We start from the raw sequence: 22,219 nt of genomic DNA, 5'->3' as shown, positions 1-22,219 counted from the left end.
TTATTTGTCAGTTTAAGAAGTTGAGTTTCAAAATATAGTAACTGTTTACATTATATAAAACAAAATATCATAATTGGGCTAGGCCTTTAAAGTCTACACAAATATGATATTGCTGCATGCCATTTTGTACTTATTGTATGTTAATAAATATTTAGACTCATACTATAATCTGTATTGACTGAAATGATGTATTTTAACACTTTCTAATAAAAAATCAATATAAATCCAAGCCATTCTAAACAGCAGCAACATTGCGTTATAATTGGAATGATCAGCTGGTATGAATCATCTGTTTGGTTAAAAATGCAGCTAAACATATTTCCAACAAAACTGTAGATTATAAAAAGATAGAATGGTGCTTTGGTATTATCAGGAGGCCACTATTTTTTTAACAGTTTTTGTTACCAAGGACCTACAAATACTACATTATTAGAAAGAACAGACTTTATTTGACTACTGAAAGGTCGACCAAAGCCTGCACTGATGGCAGGGGGCATTTCCGATTGAAACTTTCCTGACCTCAGATCACGTGCCAGATTGCTTAAATGGTGCCACGGCACCACTATGCATTTAATTCTGACAAAAAAAGAAAAATATCCCTCAAGATAGTACCCAAATTCAAGCTTAGATCATGTGAGCGCTTGTAAAGGTTATCTGTAACTGTGGTACTATTAGTAATGTATTTATGATAACCTGATCTAAACCTGCTTATATCTCGTAATAATAAAAAGTATATAAAAACAGAGTGTCCTACTTCTAGCCGACATTACTTCCAGAAAATAAGAGCCAATCGTCAAAATGACATGTAATTTTCACAGTAAGTCAAATAAAGTCTGTTCTTTCTAATATTATAGTTTTTTTAGGTGCCTGGTAAGAAAAACTGTTACAAAAATAGTGGCCTTTAGATCATTCCAAAGTACCAATAGAATCACTTGTTCTGTATCTAGCAACAGAAATAACTGCTAGAAATAGTTCCAACTGCCATAGATAGATCACATAGGAATACTGTCACTCCAGTGCAGTTAGTTAGCCGCCCGAGACTATCGTGAAACATAGTTTGAAGGGTTAATCCAATTTACAACCGAACAAACTCAACCAATATGATACATGAGTGTTTTCTTATATAGTCCTCCACCTAATACAAACTATTTTTGGAAATAGAAATTCAGGGTATGTCTACTTTTACTACAATGATAACAGAGAGGAGATTGTTTTACTTTACTGAATGTATAACTAACCAATTCATATCTTTGTATTCAAGTCGTATTCATAACTCTGTTTCAATATTTTTCTTTTAAAGGCGGTACATGGAAATACTGGAAAAAACTGACTTCTATGGGGTCTCTGGACATATTCAATTCAAAGGTGGGTCCTCCAGGATCTCTGTTGTGGAGGTAATTCAGTGGGTTGACAACGTTACGCAAATAGTGGGAAAATTCGAGCCGAACAAGACCATATTAAATAAAGATCCTCTGGCCGGAACGTAAGTATTACTAATAATGGTTTATTTATTTGTTAATGTTAGTTTTAATAATTTCAAAAACCTTTGCACCTTTTGATCTTGCATTTTTTCTCATGCTATTTTACTTCTATAATCATACTGTTGAGTAATAAATCTCAGTAATTCAAACTGACCATTTTTTTTTAAGTAGAGGAACCTCTACAAATCAAAGTTTTGAAAAGGAAACATCGACATTTTGATGTGAATGGCGTATTTACAAATTTGCATGTTCGAGCCTGTGTGGTGTCATACAATTTATTCCTCCAGTATAGTTGGGAATTATTAAATAGTTAAAATAAAGAATGTCTTGGTATTCCTAGTGAGAGTGATAATCCTGTGTTGTATTTTGTGTTATTGAGTACCTAAGATTTTTACATGATGGTGAAGTGTGTGTAAACTAATATAAAAACTTAACACACTTAAATGTATTGGAGCTGTAAATATTTTTGATACATGGAAGAGTGATTCTGGAAAGGAACTTCTTAAAATAATACTTTTCTAATATAATATTATTGTAACCTGCGCCTAAGTAGTCTGATGACATTTGTAGTGATGTTGTCATATTACCACTGCCCACTAGGTGTTACTGTTATGATGTGGTATGATCACATATTGTTTACTTGATTTACGTATATTGTCTAATAACAGCTGATATTGTTTTTGTTTTGTTTTGTTTTTTTGCAACAGAACATAAACTTGTTAACCATAACTAGTTAATCATTGTTTGTTGTTAATTTTATAAACTTCATTGTATTCTAGTGCAATGCTATAATTGAATTAAATGACTAAAAGTAACTATTGTACATATATTATACCATAATTACTATGCATGTGTAATGTTCTATAGAATTTTGAACTTATTTTATGACAAGCCTCTATAATTCACGAACATTGATAACCAATGTATTTTATGTCCTTAAAAAAAAGAATCAAGATTTATCAATACCATATCTTAAGAACTAAGATATCTGTGTTTAAAATAATCTTATACTTCAAATTTGTATTGTTGCACAAGGGATATGATTTATCAAGTGTACATTGTATTATTTAATATGAAAATAGGTAGATGATGAATTGGAAATAATTGTGTCGAAATCCCTACTTTTATTTCTATAATGGTAGTATTTAAAAAAATGGTTTAGTTATCGTACCTAAAGTCATCATTACAATTTGTTTTAACCTCCTCAGACCTGGTGTGGCCTATAGGCCCACATTTGATTTTTCTGCCTCCAGCTGTATGGTATCTTCATTTAGAAATGCTACAAGTAGTTTATTTCATCAGCTGAGAGAGAGTGCACCACATGTCAGTGTCTGCAGTTGTCAACTTAGTTCGAGATTTGCTCACTAGGTTATGGTTTGAACTTGGCAAATGTCTGTGGTGATACATGAACCATGTCTACTCCAGGTAATTATTATTTTACTATTAAAATTACTTTAAGTTCGAAGCTAAAATGTCTATAATAGTAATGTAAAAGAAGTAACCTGCCCAAAATCATATTTTTATAGATATTTATCACTAGCTTGTGACTGTAAACAACACATAATAATGAGTGTGGCCTATAGGCCACATTGGGTCTTGGGGTTCTATGCTTACTTTGTTACTGATGAAGTTCTTTTTTTATTTTAATAATATTTCTTGTACTGCTATCTATTTATTATCCCTATTTTAACTTAATTGTTTATTCTAGTCTATTCTATTAATGCACTTGAAATATTTTAACTTCATTTATTTAATAATTTTAACAGTATCTATAAAAAGTTGTATTTTTTTAGATACAAGTACATCAAGAAGATCGACCTAGAAGCGTTCCAAAAATCTGCCACTGCACTATCCATAGAAGACATCGTAGATCTTGTCAACGCAGTTGATGGAGATGTTTCAGATTTAGATGGATTTGACTCAGACGATGATACTGACCCAACATTTATCCCTAAAAATAAAACCCAACCAGATAGTGACGTAGATGATGAATCACTTGCAGAGGATCGATCTGAGAATTCTCCAGAGCCTGAAGTGCCTCTAACTGAAGGTAAGACGTGTTTACTGGAAGCACAGCAATGATTTTTTTCCATTACCACCTGCTCCTTTCTCTTACGATGAAGATGACACACCAATTGAAGGTAATCCTTATGGATTTTTTAAAATTTCTATACCCCTGAGGAAGTATATGAGATTATTAGCAGCTATTCTAACCAGACATAAAAAACCAACAAGTTTTGGAAAGTTCACCACTTATTGATAAAGTCCGAAATGCTTGTTTGCAAAATCCTCGCCCTGAGAAAAAGTATCTGTTGATGAGCAGATGATCCCATTTTGGGGTAGTCGACCTGCCAGACAGTATGTGAGGGGAAAAAACCTAACCCTTGTGGTTTAAAAAACCTTGTGTTGTGACAGCTGTAGATGGTCTTTCCCTTGATTTTTTTATTTATCAAGGAAAAGGAGACTCATATAACAACTGAACCTTGTTGTGGCTCATTTAAATACTGGTGGGAAAATGGTAATGAAAACTAACTGAGAATCTCAAAGAAGGTTCATTGGTGTACATGGACAGGTATTTCACTTCAATATTCCTCCTGGATTTACTACATTCTGAACGCAGGATGCAAGGCACTGGAACTCTCAGTGCCAATCAACTGCCATATGAAGTAACCCTCAAAAGTGACAGAGAACTAGCGAAAAGAAGGGAGAGGGTCATGGGATCAAGTCATCCGTAATGATGGACAAGTAACCATCATGAAATGTTTTGATAACAAAGGAGTTGTAATTTCATCATCTCATGAAGGGTGCAATCCCAAGTGATGTATGTACAAGATGGGACAAAAAATGAAAAGTTTATGTAGACGTACAGTGTCCATTAGCAGTAAAAAACTACAACAGTAGTATGGGTGGTGTAGATCTCCTAGACCGAATGATTAGTTACTATCGGATCAGCTGTAGAACAAGGAAATGGACCATTCGGCTTATTTTTCCATTTGGTAGACTTGTCAATAGTAGCTGCATGGCTAACCTACAGGCGTCAACAAGTTCAACAACAGACTCCAAACCGAGATAAGCTTGACTCTTTCCAATATCGACAAAGAATTGCAGAACGACTAATTTATGCATCAACATTACCTCAAGCTGCTATGTATGAAGACATAGAAGATGACGAGGAAGAAGTAAGAGCGAAGAAAAGATAAAAGACAACACCTCACCCACCACATGACTTGAGAACTTCTATGATCTTCACATGCCTACAATCCCAAAAAAAGGAAAAAACTTTCGTTGCAGAATGCCCGGTTGTTCGAGCAACAATGCTAGATGCATCCACTTGTTCCACTTGCAAGATGCATCTGTGTTTTACATTTTGAACGCAATTGTTTCAAAACAATATCACGATAAAACATTTGTTTAGATTTAACAGTATTACTAATTAAGTCATTATATTGTATTTTCCATTTTCATACATGATTACGAAGCCAAAATGTTTATATTTGGCACAATAAAGATCATTTATTGAATAAAAGTAACGTTTTATTTCAGATATATTTAGAACCCAATGTGGCCTATAGGCCACTTGAAAAATGTGAATAACAAACTCGGGATAACCCAATGTGGCCTATAGGCCACATGAAATATTTCATATAAATCATAAACCTAAAATTGAATAAAAAATTTATATTATTTCTAGTTAAATAACGAGTGGACGACAAGTAGTTTCATGTAAAATTATTAACTACCAAATTCATGGGTCTGAGGAGGTTAATTTGGTGACAATTTGCTTGAAAAAAAAAAACATCTTTGTTATTTGCACTTGTTACTTTCACTGCTATGAATACACAAGTGCGCTTAGCATATTATTGACCCGTGTACAGCAGACGTACTTGTGAGTCTCGTACAGTGTAAATGTTTCTGCCTTTTTTGTAGCCAGTGGTTAATGTTTTTGAGGTTATGGTTTCTACAGTGTTGTTTGACAAGTACTAACCTAAGTCACTGTTTGCTTCAATTGTACTTAAGTTATTATTTCAATTTAGTGCAGAAACCTAAGTGAGTGATGAAGGTGTGATCACATGAGGAAAGTCTACACATATTAAGGTAGCAATGAAAATATTAAACAACATATTATAATGTATTGCGTGTGATTTCAGACTGTACCTGAATGAATCTATGATTGTCTGGCTGAATCCAGAGAAGACAAAGCCCGAAGATGGCACTATACAATGTTTCCTAGGGTTGGCAGAATATTTTGGAGTCTACGACTGCAACTTATTTCTCGCAATAGTGAACGTTATTGGATTGTGCATCCTTGCCCTTTTCGTCATTGGTGGCTTCCTTGTTGTAAAAAATAGGTAATAACACACAAATGTTAAACTGTACAAGATTTAAACATGTTCATTGTTCGAAAACTTTATCTATTTTAAGGAATTTTTTGATAGCAAATAATGTTTTGGTAGTGGTCACCTGTTGATATTTCCAGATAATAAAAGACATTACGTTACAGTAATTGTACACACTGGTTCAAAGCACCTCATAAAGACTAAGATGGAAGTATGTTGTATTATAAAAGTTCCACATCTTCATAAAAAAGGCCAGTCTCAATCAGATCACTTTTTCATTAGTGGCTTAAACTGAATCTTTGTTCTGTAAAATGGATGGAAATAAAATGTGATACACTACACTATTAATATTGGTATCAAGAATTATATAATATACCTCATCTAAATAATGATAAGGATTTAAGCTTTAAAATTATTAGTTTAGAAACTAACAAGAATGATCAATCTAACTAAGTATACTATGTAAACGTTAACTATTCTATCAAATGTTTACATTTAAGATGAATTAACCCATTGGCTTATACATATTTTTACCATCAGCTCAACTGGAGTTATCCTATTAAAAATGCTAAAAACGTAAGAGTTTTGTTATATGTTTATAAAAAATTTATTTTTCAAGTTATTTGGTTATATTTTATATCTTTTTGGATTAACATGAAATGGGCTTTAATAATAAATAGATAGTGATATATTTGGTTATAATTTAAAAATAATAATGCTATACAAACTAAAAAAGTTTTAGAATTTTTTAAATTAAAAAAGTATTTTTTTTTTACTCAAATAATATAAAATAAAATACCCTATTGTTGCTTTTATTTTATTTTAAATGTGTTTCTCTACCTAGCAATACTAGAATATGTTTATATACCATATATATATATATGCATATATATGTTGTTTATATACCAAACTATGCATATATATGTTGTTTATATACCAAACTATGCATATATATATATGTTTATATATATATATATATATATATATATATATATATATATATGCATAGTTTTTCAGAATAAATGTTTTTTTCTAAATACTGAAAATTATTGATTTTTTTTCTCTTGTAGTACACTAATATTCTTATAGTAACTTATTATTCATTTAAATTTCAATTAATTGTAGTATTGCAGTTTTTCTTATGTGTTACAACAATATTAGTCTAATTTATACTAACATTTGGTTGAAAAAGGAGTTAAAAAAAAAATTATTTAGATGGCGCTGTACTTGTCACGGAACGGTTCCGTGGTATAAATTTTGAGCCCAGACTAGCTGTCATGGAACCGTTCCGTGATACAAGGCCAATGGGTTAAACGGTTAGTTTACCACACAGCAGTACATGCATAAAGTATTAAAATTTTAGAATTTAGTTTTGATGTAAGACATCTTTTTAGGTTTACTGTGGGAAGGAGGTAAGGATAGATTTCTCAGTTCAAAGCTTTTATTTAAACTGTGGCTCTGGTACACCACACATTCCATGGGTATGTTGAGTAATTAATTAAATTATAATTGAGAAATTACTGTCTGCTGAGTAAGGGTGTTTTGACCCTAAGCGGTCTAGTCTTCACAACTATGCAGCTACTTTAAAGTACTACTTTGCTGCCTTCTACTTTAAACTCTAGACAGGAAATGATACTTCCAGAAAGTCCTTGTGAATAAAGAGAATATTTTGTAAGTATTATTATATATCTTGGTTATAGCTAGAATGTTAATGCGATGAAAGGATATTTATACAACTTTTATCATTTCAACAGGTATGACAGAAAGGTTAAGTTGACCCAGCAGTACATGCATTCTATAGGACTCGACCTTCTGAATGTTGGAACACTGGAAAAGTGGGAAATTCCAAGGGACAAAGTTGTTATCAATCGCAAACTGGGGGAGGGAGCCTTTGGATATGTTTATGGAGGTGAAGCTTACTTCGATTCCAAAGGATGGGTATGTTTTTATAGTTTGAAAAAATTATACAATATCACTTTACTATTTTTAAAATTTCATTAATATCACATTTTAATTTGAATATTATTATTATTTAGAAGATTTGATTGTAAGATTGTAGTCTTACAGTAGAATATATCAATGCTATTTGAATTCATCTGACTTCCTTCCAAAGTTCTTAGTTACCTATGTAATTTTTCTCCTTGACATACTTGTTTACTTCAAAAATAAAATTTACTTCAGTATGCGTTCCTCTAAATTGTTTGAGAGACCAAGCTTTAAGAAATTTGTGTTTAAAAAATTATAAATCAAGTAGTATTAAAATTATCATATTTTTGCTTATTTTTAGTGAAAAGTGCTTTTATGTGGCACCTAAAATAAGCTTTTTGAGAAAGGACTCTTGTTGTAGTACAAGAACGCACTATCCAAATTGATAATTTTATTGAGGTAGATTTGACCTCCATCTCTCTGTTCCCATGTTCCTTGTTGTTAACTGAATAATAATCACCTGTTTCCTCTAAAGTGTTTCAAATTAAAAATTTGTATTTGTAATTAATATAAATATTCTTTTAGGTTGCTGTCGCAGTAAAAACTCTTAAAATTGGATCCACTCCTGAGCAGAAGTTAGAATTTCTTTGTGAAGCTGAGGTCATGAAACGGTTTGAACATAAAAATATTGTCCAGTTACTTGGCATTTGTACAAAAAATGAACCAGTTTATACAGTCATGGAGTTTATGCTTTATGGTATGTAAAATAATTGATTCCTTAGAGATCAATATTAAAGGTAATATACTAGAGTGACCTTGAGTTTGTCCTATACAAACCAAATTTAATCCTAAACCAATCTAAATTCTTTATGTTTGATTGTAGAGTTTTGTGAGTGAAGCTTTATATGAATAGTATGCATACTTTTACATTTATTTTTCTCTTTGTGATTACTAGTGAAGATTGTACGTTGGGTAAGTGTAATGTCAACTTCAGGAAAATTAAAGAACATTTTTATGATATAAATTACATCTTTTAAAGAAAACATCTCCTAAAACTTTTAAAATATGAAATACAATGGTTTAAGTTTTATATTGTGGAGCAAATTGAAATGGCTACTAGAAAAACTGTCTCTTATGTTAAATTTAATACTTATTATTTTAATGAGATTAAAAACATAGAAAAATGTATACTGCTTGATACATGATTACTTCTGGTACTTTGAACTGTACGTAAAGCAATGAAGATTTTAATCATTTCATAAGAGTGTAATCTTGTAGGTGATCTGAAGACATTTCTCCTCGCCAGAAGACATTTAGTGAATGAAAAGATTGGGGAAGAGGCAGACGAAGTCTCAAGCAAGAAATTAACTACCATGGCTCTAGACGTTGCCAGGGCCCTCAGCTACCTTGCTGAACTCAAATTTGTTCATAGGTAAGAGATAGATAGAGAGAGAGAGAGAGAGAGAAAGTAATATGTCATGAACCAGTGAATTTTAATTTGAACAATTATTTGAAATTGAGTTTGAATAGGCCCTCCTTAATTATTTTTGTTAGAGTGAACATTGATCTCTTTATTCTTTTGCAAAGTTATTTGCTCCCGGAGTGATAGGATATTCAGAATGGGTAAGGTTGTTGATAACCTAACGCCACCTCCTGTCGAGATTCCATACTAGGGACAACGGGCTCTATAATGTAAGTTATGTCACCATGGAAGAAGTGGAGGCTAGCTCTGCTATAATGTCTTCCAGTCAAAATGGGTAGGTGAAAGGAGTCTTATGTTTAGGCTAGAACCAGATTCTAACACTAAGGAAGCTCCGAGACCCACTCCAACAGTTATCCTGTAGTAGACTAGACCTATTGAGCTACCCTTTACCCTGATATCTTCACGATTAAGGTTAGTGGTGTACAGCTCCTGGACATCCATGGAATTGTCCATATTTAAGCGAGACATTGGATTTGGTTATACCCAGTGCAGGTTCAAATGGAAGGTGTATACCAGTGAGAAGTGAACCCCTCTAAGGATCTGATATAAATTCTATACTATGAATAAAGGTGTAAAAATTAGAAAAAAATGTGTCCTATTACTTTGGTAAATAAACAAGAAAACTCAGAAAACGAAAATGAATGTTTTAACTAAACTGGAGTAAAAAAGTTCAAACTAATTTTAATTTTTCAATAATTATGTAATTCTCATCATTTACTTAGTAATATGCTTGAAGGTTTTACTCACATACAGCACACAAGCGTCAGTTTAAGTTGGGGAGTTTTGTGAGTCATGAGCAGGGCCAGATACACCACCAGGTGGAAGAACAACTTCTCTGTCTGACTCACACAATTGTAAGAGTACACTAACTAGGATATCACGTCTGCTACATGGTCTGTCAATGTCAGAATACACTTTGCCATCACTAGAAATAGGATGATCTAAAACAAGCTCTCTAAAATCAAATTATTAGTCTCTAAAGCTTTTACCTATACGAGGTCTGTCCAAAAAGTATCCGATCGCCGACCAGTAGGCGGCCGCGGCGTAACCGACCGGCTCGAACCGGTTATTGGAGGGGAGGGGCGAGCCTACTTATTCACATATTAGCAATGAATACGATCAGGTCACTCAGTGAGTCACAGCGCTCTGTTCCGCGCTGTGTGTGTGTCGCATTTCAATATGACTGAATGTGTTGAGCAGCGCATTTGCATTAAATTTTGCCAAAAACCTGGCCATTCAGCATCAGAGACGATTACTATGATACGGAAAGTTTATGGTGATGTGTCTATTGGCGATACATAAATAAAAGAGTGGTTTAGGCAGTTTAAAAATGGCTGCATATCAGTGGAGAGTGATGACCGATCTGGCAGGCCTTCAACGGCCAGAAACGCTAAAAATGTTGAACGTGTTCGTGCAGCAATTAATGAAAACCGTCGATTGACTGTCCGAGAGCTGGAAGAAGATTTAGGAATACCAAAATCGTCAGTTTGTAACATTTTACACGAAGATTTATAAATGAATCATGTTTTGGCAAAATTTGTTCCTCGGCTGCTGACAGAAGACCAAAAAAACTGTTGACTTGAAATCGCACAGGACAATCTGGATTTGATAAAAGTGACCCAGGGCTATTTAAAAAAGTTATTACTGGTGATGAGTCATGGGTTTATGGCTACGACCCTGAAACAAAGGCTCAATCTTCACAGTGGAAAACTCGCGAAGAGCAACGGCCGAAAAAAGCAAGACAAAGTCGAAGCAATGTCAATACAACGCTGACAGTTTTTTTTACCAGGACAGCGTTGTTCATCACGAATATGCTCCAAGAGGCCAGACAGTGAATAAGGAGTATTATCTTGAGGTCCTAAGGTGGCTACGAGATGCAGTGTGAAGGAAACGACCTGAACTGTGGACAAGCCGTGACTGGATCCTGCACCACGTCAACGCCCCAGCTCATTCCTCAAATCTTATTCAGCGTTTTTTGGTCAAACACATCAACCAACTACGACAGCCTCCCTACAGTCCTGACATAGCTCCTTGTGACTTCTGGCTATTTCCGATATTAAAAACTCCTTTGAAAGGAAAAAGATTTGACGATGTTGAACAAATAAAACAAAATGCGACGAAGGACCTGTTAGCCATCCCGCAAAATGAATTTAAGGAGTGTTTCCGGAAGTGGGAGGAGCGTTGGAATAAGGTAGTGGCTTGTGGAGGGGAGTACTTTGAAGGGGACCAGATTGCCATTGCCGCCAAGTAACGTCAGTTCATGCCAGACCTCAAGGTCAGATACTTTTTGGACACACCTCGTAATAAACAACTAATTATAGTCTAATAAAGCTAAACCACAGTAATAACAACACTAAAACACTATAAAAATCATTTTCCCACAAATACCATTGGATTCGTAACTGCAAATGCAACACTTGGCACATTTTTACAGTTTCACAACAACACATGGCTGATGTGTATTACGTTCATGTCACCTGTATGTTGAGAACAATGTCCGATGTTGTACAATAATCGAAATAAGAATAATAAATTGTTACTATGGTTAATGCTTTTTCAGAATATATCAAATAAAAATCATTTATATGACCTTTAATACCTAAAATTTAAATAACGCTACATGTCTACTTTAGCGACGAATATTCGTTGTTGCCAATTCAGAGGAACCTTTGGCGACGAAAATTCGCTTTATGCCAGCTGTAGGTTTATAAAAATAATATTTAACTAAAAAAAGTCTTCTAATCTCTAACAATGCTTGAAATATTATTTTACAATATAAACAAAATCTCACATATACAAAAAACTAATATTTTTCTAAATACAGAAATATATAGTTTATTAGCTGACTTATAATAATCACAATTTTTCCATAAAACTGAACACTGTCTTTTCTTTAAATTAAGCTATTCATCATTACCAACACTGCTTATATGAAAAAAATAAATAGAAGAGTTTCAGTGGTACCAGCTGTTATAAAGATAAAATAATTCTTTCAGAAAAGAATGGAATAAATTATGTTAGGAAAAAACATTCAATTGTTTAATAGAACATATTATAGTGGTTCAAAGGCAATTTATCATGTCCTGCTGTTTTAAATAGTGCATCAAACAGCAATGTGCCCTTAACATGTGGTTGTGGAGGGTTAATTTCTTTCTTTAGGTTTAGTTTTCATTCTCCTCCAGTGTATGAAAACATTTCCACTGTTAGTCATATATATATGATTAATGTGAGTTTTTATATTTCATTCACAGAGATGTCGCTTCACGGAACTGTCTAGTCAACGGTAACAGAGTGGTGAAGCTTGGTGATTTTGGCATGACTAGGCCGATGTTCGAGAAGGACTATTACAAATTTAGCCGGAAAGGTAATTTTGCATTACATAGAAATAAAATGTTATTTTAAGGTTTTTTTCTTAGACATAATATACATGAAAACTATTACAACTGTCTCTCAAATACAGTAATATTTTATCATTCCATATTTATTAACAGAGTTTCATGTACATTTTTATCAGTGTGTCAAATTTCTACAACTACAATATCTCTTTGTTTTGGTCCATATGTATGCAATTTTGCACATTTTACTAATGAAAGTAAACTTTAAATATGCTCTGCTAATTTTTTAAATCCATCCAAAAAAAATATTCCATACTAATTTTACCTTTGACGTCTCAATGTGGTTCGATGATGGACAGGTTGACTCAAAATCTTTCATCAATAATGACAGAGTAAAAATATTGTTATATATTATTGTGAGCTTCATTACGAGTATTTTGTCACGAGAGTGAAAAGTCATGAAGACCTGACCAAAATTAGCTGCAAAATTAGCACTAAATATTGGGATTTAGTGTTTTATGTAAGGTTTGTTTGACAAATTCCAGCTTTAGGGGGAGATCATACATGGTAAAACAATCAAACCAAACACTTAACACTTTGAGTGCCAAGGGCCGATTAGATTGGCTTTTCGAGTATTTATTGTTCTGTTACTAATTGTAGATATATGGCATTGTACTTAGTCTCAAATTAAATGTAAAGAAATGAACAACAAAATGCATGTATCCACAGTTTGTTATTACATAGTATTCATTGCTGTACTGCAGTTGATATCTCATAGATTAGTTATTATTATTTTTAGTATTTAAAAATGTTTACGTTATGTTATCATTCAAAGAGATATATTAGATTATAGCCCAGTTTTCTACCTACATAATACTACACAAACCATCTCGTCATGTTTATTTTTGATAAAGTTATAAATTATTTAGCAGAACACTACACAAACACCAAAGAAATGTGTGGCACTGAGAGAAGTGAACTGTCAAAAGCGTTTAGGTTAATATAATGTTTTAGATGATTGTTCTGATTTATATGAATTTAAATAGATAAACTTTTAGGCTTTCTTTATTGTTGAAAAAAGGAGAAGCCATCCTTTTAGTCCTCATGGGCTCCTGGCCTCTGGGTTATGGTTTTATCAAATAGAATAAGCAGTGCAAAGTTGACGATATTGATAAAAGTGCTAGTCTTAGCCGACATAATTTGAAGCTGCAACTTTTTAGCTCAGACATATTAACTTTGATAATAATTATTCCATAAAGTCCACATGTTATATATGTTTTGCTCAGTCTGTAGTTTGAAATTTGTAAACAGTATACTACTTAAATGTATCAGAATGGTGAGCAAAAGGTAGTTGTGCTACTAATATTTAGAATCAAAACAACAATTAAAAATGTTATATATATGTTAAAACAAAATGAAACTTGAATTTAAGTTTTACAACATTTACAATGTGAAAACTAGACTGAATGGAATATATTATTTTGACGTGCTTGTAAGCTAAAACTACTAAAATTATTATTAAAACTAAAAATACAAGATATTTTTAAATAAAGAGTTGTTTTCCAGGAATGTTACCAGTAAGGTGGATGTCGCCTGAAAGTCTTGGCCTGGGATTGTTCACTCCTGCCTCAGACGTTTGGTCGTACGGAGTCTTGCTCTATGAGATCATCACTTTCGGCAGTTTCCCATTCCAAGGGATGGGGAATAACCAGGTCCTTGAACATGTCAAGGCTGGCAACTCTTTGGACATTCCTTCCGGTGTTAAGCCACAAGCGTATGTGTCATTTTGTTACAGCTCCTTTAGTTCGAGTCTTAATAGGATATTTCAAAATGCTTTATAAAGTACAGCAAAACAATTGATTGATAGGTTTAGGAATAAAACATATAAAAATGGTGGTCCTTGTGTATCAGTATATAAGAATTTATTTATGATAACTTTTCTGGTCACTAGATCAAACCACTCTGTCTAAGGACTTGTGCCCTTATATAGCATTGACAGAGGTGCTACTAAAGGCATCTTCACTCAATCTACATGTCATTTATTTCCATTCATTTATTACTTGACATCCAACATCTTGCCAAACAAATTTTATGGGTCATCACACGATTCAACACACTTGATTTTCTTTAAACGCTTTTAGCTATTGCTGAATGAATCTTATCCGTAGACGCATCACCACCATAATGGCATCAAAATTTCATCTGTCCCCTAACAACTGAACTAATTGCTATGAGCCAAACAATACATTGAGCCTTTTGATGAGGCCATTGCACTGCACATACTGAATGAGTGTCTGCTGTGCAGAAATAAACAATCCACAGTACTACTGTTAATTATTGATGAAAAACCTCAAACAATATGGGAGAATCGATGAGGTACTGGTTTTGGTTTGGGTGTGTACCACTAACATGGCTCGCATAGAAATTTACTAAATTATTTTATACTAAAAGAATTTTGATAGTCATCTTTCAAGTTGTGTATAATATTAAGTTGATTTTTTTTATTTAATTTAAATATTTAACTGTGAAACCTCGGAGATCTCTGGTGGAAATCCTGCATTATAATATTTAAATGCAGTATTATATAAAGGGTGACATATTTATGTATGATAAATTAATGAATGACCCAGATGACAAAGTCAGCTTGTTGGCTTCTAAGACATCAATACTTTTCTAAACTCACAAAACAGCTTTCTCAATGACTATTTCACACACAATTACAACAAAGTTAAAATTTCGTTACTTCTTTTCTTCACTGAAATAAGTTTATATTATTAGTAAACCAAAAGCTACTAAAAATCACTTCACTTCCATCCCTGTTTTCTCGTATAGCTGAAAATAATTTAAGTTTTAATGTTTTTGAAATAATTAGTTCTCAAATCTAACAGTTTGTGCATTCAAACATTTCCTAAGGTTAGTTAAATTAGTTTATAATGTAACATTTGTTAATATTTAAAAGTGCTGGTATTAAGATAAAATGGAAAATACAGTTTTTAAAATTATGCAATCATAGTGTTATACAATTTTGAAATCTTAACAATTTACATATTTGTGTAGACAAAAATTGTTAAATAATTATACAAAATGTTTTAAAGGACAATCTGTTAAATAATTGGTCATTGGTTAGTAACCAAAATAAAATATACTTTATTATATGTTAACAGTCAAAACTTGAATTTTACATAGTTTTTAAAAGTTAAAACACAACAGATAACAGCATTTAGTAAGTAAAAAAGCAAGTAATTATGGTTTCATTCTTGTTATTCGCTAGAATTCTGAGCAAGCCTCTTTAGCAAGCATTTAAAAGTTAGTTGGACCAGTAAACTGAATAAAAAAGCTGGAAAGAAAGCTCTGAAGATGTATTTGAAATCATGTATCACTTATCTGTTTTACCGTGAATTAACTACATATTTTGAATGGTACTGTATTCATTGTGGCTCTGTAATATAAAGTATTCAGATGATTAATTAAACTGTAATGTATCTTGGTGTAGGAAAATTAATACTTTTAAACTAAGACAAGTTTAATAATTATTTTGATTTTGCAGAGAGGCATTGATGCGTTCTTGTTGGAATGTTGACTACAAGAAGAGGCCAAAGGCGTCGGAGATAGTGGAATTTATTGCAAACAACCCGAGGTTGTTACAGCCTTGTCTAGAAGGACCCCTGGCCTCTGTTCAGATAGATGACTCTGGCTCTGTCGATCTGCTTCACACTGAGAGAACGAGGAAATTCTCGTTCTCGCTACGTAAGCGAAACAGTTCCGGTGTGTTCAACTCACCATTTGTGGGAGGAGTAAGCAACTCAAATGGGGTCGGGACACCAGCCATATGGTCCCAGGTAATTATTGTAAACCTTGAAAGTAACAAAAACAGTTTTAAGTTCAGTCCTTCTTGGATGTATTACTTTTATTATACTATTATATGTGACATAGAGAGACTGGAATATCCAAACCAAGATTTTCCATCTTCCTGATGGTCTAGACTGATGTAATTTACAGTAAATGTGGCTCTCAAAAGAAAATGTAAAGATTTTTAATGTAGATAAACTATCCATAGTTGTTGAAACAGGGTTGGAATCCATAGGAGAACTATATTTTGTTGTTCATCTTCCCGCTATCCTAGAAAATTGTAGATACCCGAGTTTAAACGTCAACCGTAAACTAACTAGTAGAGCTAAAATACAAGAGTTAGATTAAAATCTTTTTTTTGAGTTTCAACATACAAAGCAAACTATTTACAAACTTTCAATGCGAATGTATAGTTCACCTTGCGTTCTGTGCAGCGTCTGAAACCCCAACCACCCTAGCTACATTATGTGTGCATAATTTCCAGTTAAAAAAAAAGTGGTTCCAGAAAAAGGTACCACTTTTTGGCGTTTTTCAACCAAACTGCAACTTATAAAATTCATTAACTTGGAAACTTGTGATCCGGTTAAGACCAAATTCTTACATTTGATAAGTAAAAAGTATTTAACTGTCTAGAAGTTTGTACTAATACAAATGAAATTTAAAATGTCAGTAGATACACTACGAATAACTATGACAAAATATCACTTCTCAAACTCATAAGCAATTTCCCCAGGAGGAACCAGATCCGGAGAGTCCCAGTCAGCTGTATCCTGTGGGAGAGGAAGGCCCAGAGTGGAACCATCCTCTGTTGAACACCCCAGACAAGTATGTTGTCGTTAAAACTCCACCCTCCAATCATTACACGGCTTATGAAGCCTCTCAGGAAGACTCGCTACTGTGATCAGAGAAGTAGTTTTAAGAACTAATTGATACCAAAATTGTGGGAATGGGTTATCTCTACAATTAATGCTTAGACTGTGATATGTGTTACATTTTTTTAGCATAAAACAAAGTTAATGTTTTAGCGTTACCTTTATGTGGACGAACATTTCTCAGTGTGAGTGCAGTAAATAAGGCAAAAGGTAATTTTATAGTGCATTCTTAGAGTTCATTGTGACCATTTGATAATTTTATTAATGGATTTTATTGCAAAATGAATTGGTGTTTTTTTAATGCATTAATACTGTTTTCCATTGTTATAATTCTGAAGTATGATTTTAGAATTCAAATATTTAAAACTTTTGAGCTCAAATTCGAAACAATAGATAATAGAAACCATAACAATTACAAATGCTCTTAAAATAACATTTTACTCTACTACAATCAATAAAAAGAACTGTTATTGGTTTGACACAACATTTATTACCGGGACTCCCTTCTTGCACCAATTTCAAGTGAAGTAGTGAAATGTCATCATTCATATCATGGACAAGAACTTATCAGTCAAGGAATGTAAATCATTATCACCATTTTGTATTTCTTCCTAGTTTTGGTGTGGGCTCTCACACGACTTAAATCCTATGTCAAGAGTGTCTCAATGTTACAGTAAATTGGCTGCACCATCGTTATTTGTTATGTAACTGTTAATGTAATTTATATTTTGGTTCTAGTTTTATTTATTTTTTTATAAATATACAAGTTTATATAGTCTCCCAATGTGAATATTATGACTAATATTAATATTGATACATATTTTTGTTATCTGTACATATTTTATAAAATATCCATTTTCTCTTTGAGAATCAATGTACATTTGGAATCCTATATAAATATTAATATTTGCTTGTTTTAGCTTTAATTTTTAGTTGTAGTCATATTTTAAGATGAAATTGTTAATAGGAAGACCTAAAATTATTCATACTGTGTATATAGTTATTCTATGTAATTATGTATAAATGTAGGGTGCTTTGTACATACATGATGTTACTAGGAGTGTAAAATAGATTTTTGTTGATTAGCACCAGTATAGGATATATATTTTTTCAGTTGTAATTTTGTATTTAAAACTTCTAGTTTGTTATAATGTGTGGGACAACATCGTAGCTAATAATGTATAACAGGTTTTGTACCAGGATATATGTATAAATTGGTGAATCCCATTTTATTCCCAGTGTTTATGGCTTTAATTATCATCTTTTGGTTTCGACTGGTTACTGTGTATATTTGGACCCATAAGATGTTCCATCTTAGCTTTATAAACTTTTAGCTATTGTTAATTCAACAACACACAGTATATAAAATGTAAACAGAGGATGATTGTAGTATATTTTGGCATTATTTATTTATGTCATTTAGTAGGCGAGTGCAAAATAATCATAAACTACTGCATGTAATGCAGACTAATTTAAAATACAAATGTTTGAAAATTGTACTTTATGAGGTGGTGGTAGGTTTAAATGTTGAAAAGTACCGTTTATCAAACATTAACGGTTTCCATATATTTTTCTAAAGTGGTCTTCAGCTTTAAAAAATTATATACAGAGTGTAACTGAATTGTTTTAACTAAGTTGGTGAGTCTTGTTCAACTCAAGTGAGTCTTGAATAACTCATAAACAGTATTGGTACAACACCCCAAGTCTCAAGTTAACAGCCATTCAACATTTTTAGGAAGATTTGTGTACATAATCAACCTATTGCAATAAATTTTAGTCATGATTGAACTTACATATAATTAATTTCTACACAAATTCACTGAACATAATCCCCAGATCCCAAACCACACCACATCCTGGTGGAGCAAGTATTTTTTGTGATTTAATCTTTATTAAAATTAAATCAGGCTATTGCCGTTTATACAAATTTAATATACATATTGTATGGGAATTAATTGTGTATGTTAATAGGAACTTGTTTTGCCAATTTCGATAATAAAAGGAACACAGACTCACACACAATACATTTATCAGGACAGTACAGGTATATTTGTATATTTAGATTTAAAAAATAGTAATGTTCAGAGATTTATATAAAAACATTTGTATAGTGTAGGTAACAGTGGCATATTCAAGGAGGGGCATATTCACTTTCATGCCCAGGAGTTAGACCCTTCCAAAATGTCTGGGGAATATAATGATCCCTTTTATGCTTTTACTAATAATTAAAAATTTTAAATCGAACTTTTTATTTCATTTTTAGTTTAAACAATTCAAATAAACAAGAATATTTATTCAGGAATAATATAGTGGTAATTTCCACCCAACTCTAAGACTAGGACAAAAACCTCTGTATATTTTTTATTGGTTCAGGCAGAGGTACACAGACTGTGTGTTAAAAGACGATACTTATTAGGAAGCAATACCAGAGTATATGAAATTAAACTCTTAAATATTCTATTATACAATCATGTTTGATGCAAACTTTGTGCCTGTAAGCAACTTTGTAATGCAAAAACAAAATGTTGACATTCACAACCTTAGATTAGATTTGTCATTTGTCATTACACTAATCTTGGGATCTAATTTATTACCACATTTTGGGTTGTTCCCTGACTATTACAATCATCGGTTGATTGACAGTATAACCAACCTTTGGTCCTTTGGCAGTCAATAACGATATTCCATTTTAGCATTAAAACCATCACCAGATTCTTCCACTTATCAATATTGGTTGAATTCCTCAAGCTTATCCATCACTCCTGTACTACTTCAAAAGTGCTTTACTCTACCATACATCTTATCAAGTTAACTCCAAATCTCGTCTTGCTCCAAATAAGTTGCTTCTGAACGCCTCCTCATAGCAAAAACCAAGTTTGACGTCACTCTTGCGTAAGGAACTATGTCGCAAGCTAATGGCTGAACATTGCCCACGATATATATTCCCCAAAAACTTGACGTGGCTATTTACAGTGCCCTCAAAGCCAGTGAAGAATAATTTCGTTACCTAATGACACGTACCCCATCAGACATACCCATAATTTTTTTACGTTGCCTTCATGGATGCAAAATGTTTAAGGAATTCCGCTAGTAAATAAATGTCCACACAAAAAACCACAAAAAATCCTAAAGCAGCAATCACATCACCTTGGGTTTGTTGAAATTTATGGTCAATATCTTGTGGCTTCCACAATGCATGTCAACATAAACATGTTAATACAAATACTATAGAAATAATTAAATGTTAAATTCTAGCCAATTTAATCACTCCTTTAAAGTGTGCTGCTTGTTTTTAAATTTTTTTAAGAAATAACATGTTTTTAAATAAAGAGTGTGATATATTCCCTTCCATGAATTATAACGTGATAGGTTCTGGCCCGCCTCAAATTCAAAATTTGGATACGCCACTGGTGGGGAGTGAAAGAGTTTAGTTTAAATGTAAATATAGGATGTAAGCCTTATTTAATAACAAGTAATGTAGTTTGTGATTTTTGTGTAAGGTCAGACTTTATCAGGTAAGCTTTCAATCTCTAGTCATCTTTAGGATACCGAATAGTTTTATTTTTTACACAAATATCAACTCAGGTAGTTTATTTACTAGTTAGTATGACATTATACCTTCATTCTGTTAATCTGTTGTACAGTAATTGTGTTTAGAATAATAAAATATTGTTATTGTGTTAACCGACTTTGTAAATATTCATGCATTTTACAAAGAACTATGATTTTTTTAATTATTTATCTGAAAATGATTCTGTAAATAATTATAGGGACCTTATGGAATGGAAACCGTTTAATCTTTTTTTTCTACCAGCCTCATTACATTTTAAATGTAATAACATAAACCAAATTCACTCGATATAATTTTTTGTAGTTTATGATTTTATTTTTAACGTGATTAAGTAAAATATTGTTGCCTCAAAAACACCATATTTGTATTTTTAACTGAATAGGAAATAAATAGCTGTATCTCATTTCACAAATTACCCTAAAATTCAGTGGCGTATATTTTAGAGAAAGGTATATAGTTTTTCTAACAGAAAGCCATCTTTATAAAATACTAAATGCTGTTTGGTATTTAACTTAAAAACAATTAAATAAATATGTATTTCTGATAACAAGACTGTTCATCATGTATTGCTCAATGATTGTTACGTTTTGCGAATTTATCTTGAATTATTAGATTGTTAGATTCAGCTTACTATATTGTTAATGTTTGTTCAGTACGTATTACTGTACATATTTGTATCAATTATAGTTCTGTAATTCAGAATGCATTCCCATGTCACATGTTAAGCGTAATTTTATACCAGCAATATTATTTAAGATATGCTAGTCATATGTTAGACTAGATATGCTAATAAATAGTGTTAAAATTATAAAATCCTGTTAAATTGGCAGAGAAATAAAGAATGTTCTCCAAAATCTTCGTTTTATTATTTTATCATGGCGTCCAAGTTTATTTCTTTAAGTTAGAAGTACACTAAATAGTGTATAAAAGTGACCATTTTTTTTTTATTTAAAAGTTAAAACATCTTAAATCAGTTTAGAAGTATAGTGATGTGTTTTAAAATCCTTGTTATATAATAATAGATTATTGTATATGAGCTCAACAGATCTGAGATACCATAGCTGAGTAATTAGTCTCTTCTCTTAGCCATGGATTATTATATTGGTCGCTACATTGGTTGGGTTACCACTACAGGTCTATTAATAAAATAAAATAGATTCTTTCATCATTCTTACATAATGAAAATACATAAGAACAGATATTTAAAATAAGACAAGAGAGCTTTATACTATATAATACAAATCAACATTATTGATAAAACTGATTTTAGAAGGAAATGCCTACGTGGGCAGCATAGCCTGGGGTAGGCATGAGTTGTTTAGTTTTTGACAAAACAAAGTAAGCAATAGACGATGTCATAGAATC

General features: G+C 32.3%; 1 protein-coding gene across 1 annotated transcript in view; it reads left to right on the top strand.

Annotated features, from left to right (window-relative positions):
* Positions 1-21,708, top strand: part of LOC124364863 (receptor-type guanylate cyclase gcy-4-like) — a 68,071-nt gene extending 46,363 nt beyond the window's left edge. Inside the window, exons 14-22 of the mRNA XM_046820656.1 lie at positions 1,301-1,483; positions 5,630-5,830; positions 7,573-7,756; positions 8,330-8,501; positions 9,023-9,176; positions 12,479-12,591; positions 14,129-14,336; positions 16,110-16,401; positions 17,145-21,708. Of these exons, the coding sequence (XP_046676612.1) occupies positions 1,301-1,483; positions 5,630-5,830; positions 7,573-7,756; positions 8,330-8,501; positions 9,023-9,176; positions 12,479-12,591; positions 14,129-14,336; positions 16,110-16,401; positions 17,145-17,312 (1,675 nt within the window). The 3' untranslated portion in view covers positions 17,313-21,708. The remainder of the gene's footprint in view (positions 1-1,300; positions 1,484-5,629; positions 5,831-7,572; positions 7,757-8,329; positions 8,502-9,022; positions 9,177-12,478; positions 12,592-14,128; positions 14,337-16,109; positions 16,402-17,144) is intronic.
* Positions 21,709-22,219: the final 511 nt, after the last annotated feature.

This window comes from Homalodisca vitripennis, chromosome 6, assembly GCF_021130785.1.
Source record: "Homalodisca vitripennis isolate AUS2020 chromosome 6, UT_GWSS_2.1, whole genome shotgun sequence".
Classification (NCBI taxonomy): domain Eukaryota; kingdom Metazoa; phylum Arthropoda; class Insecta; order Hemiptera; family Cicadellidae; genus Homalodisca; species Homalodisca vitripennis.
This window is presented reverse-complemented; position numbering and strand designations above follow the sequence as displayed.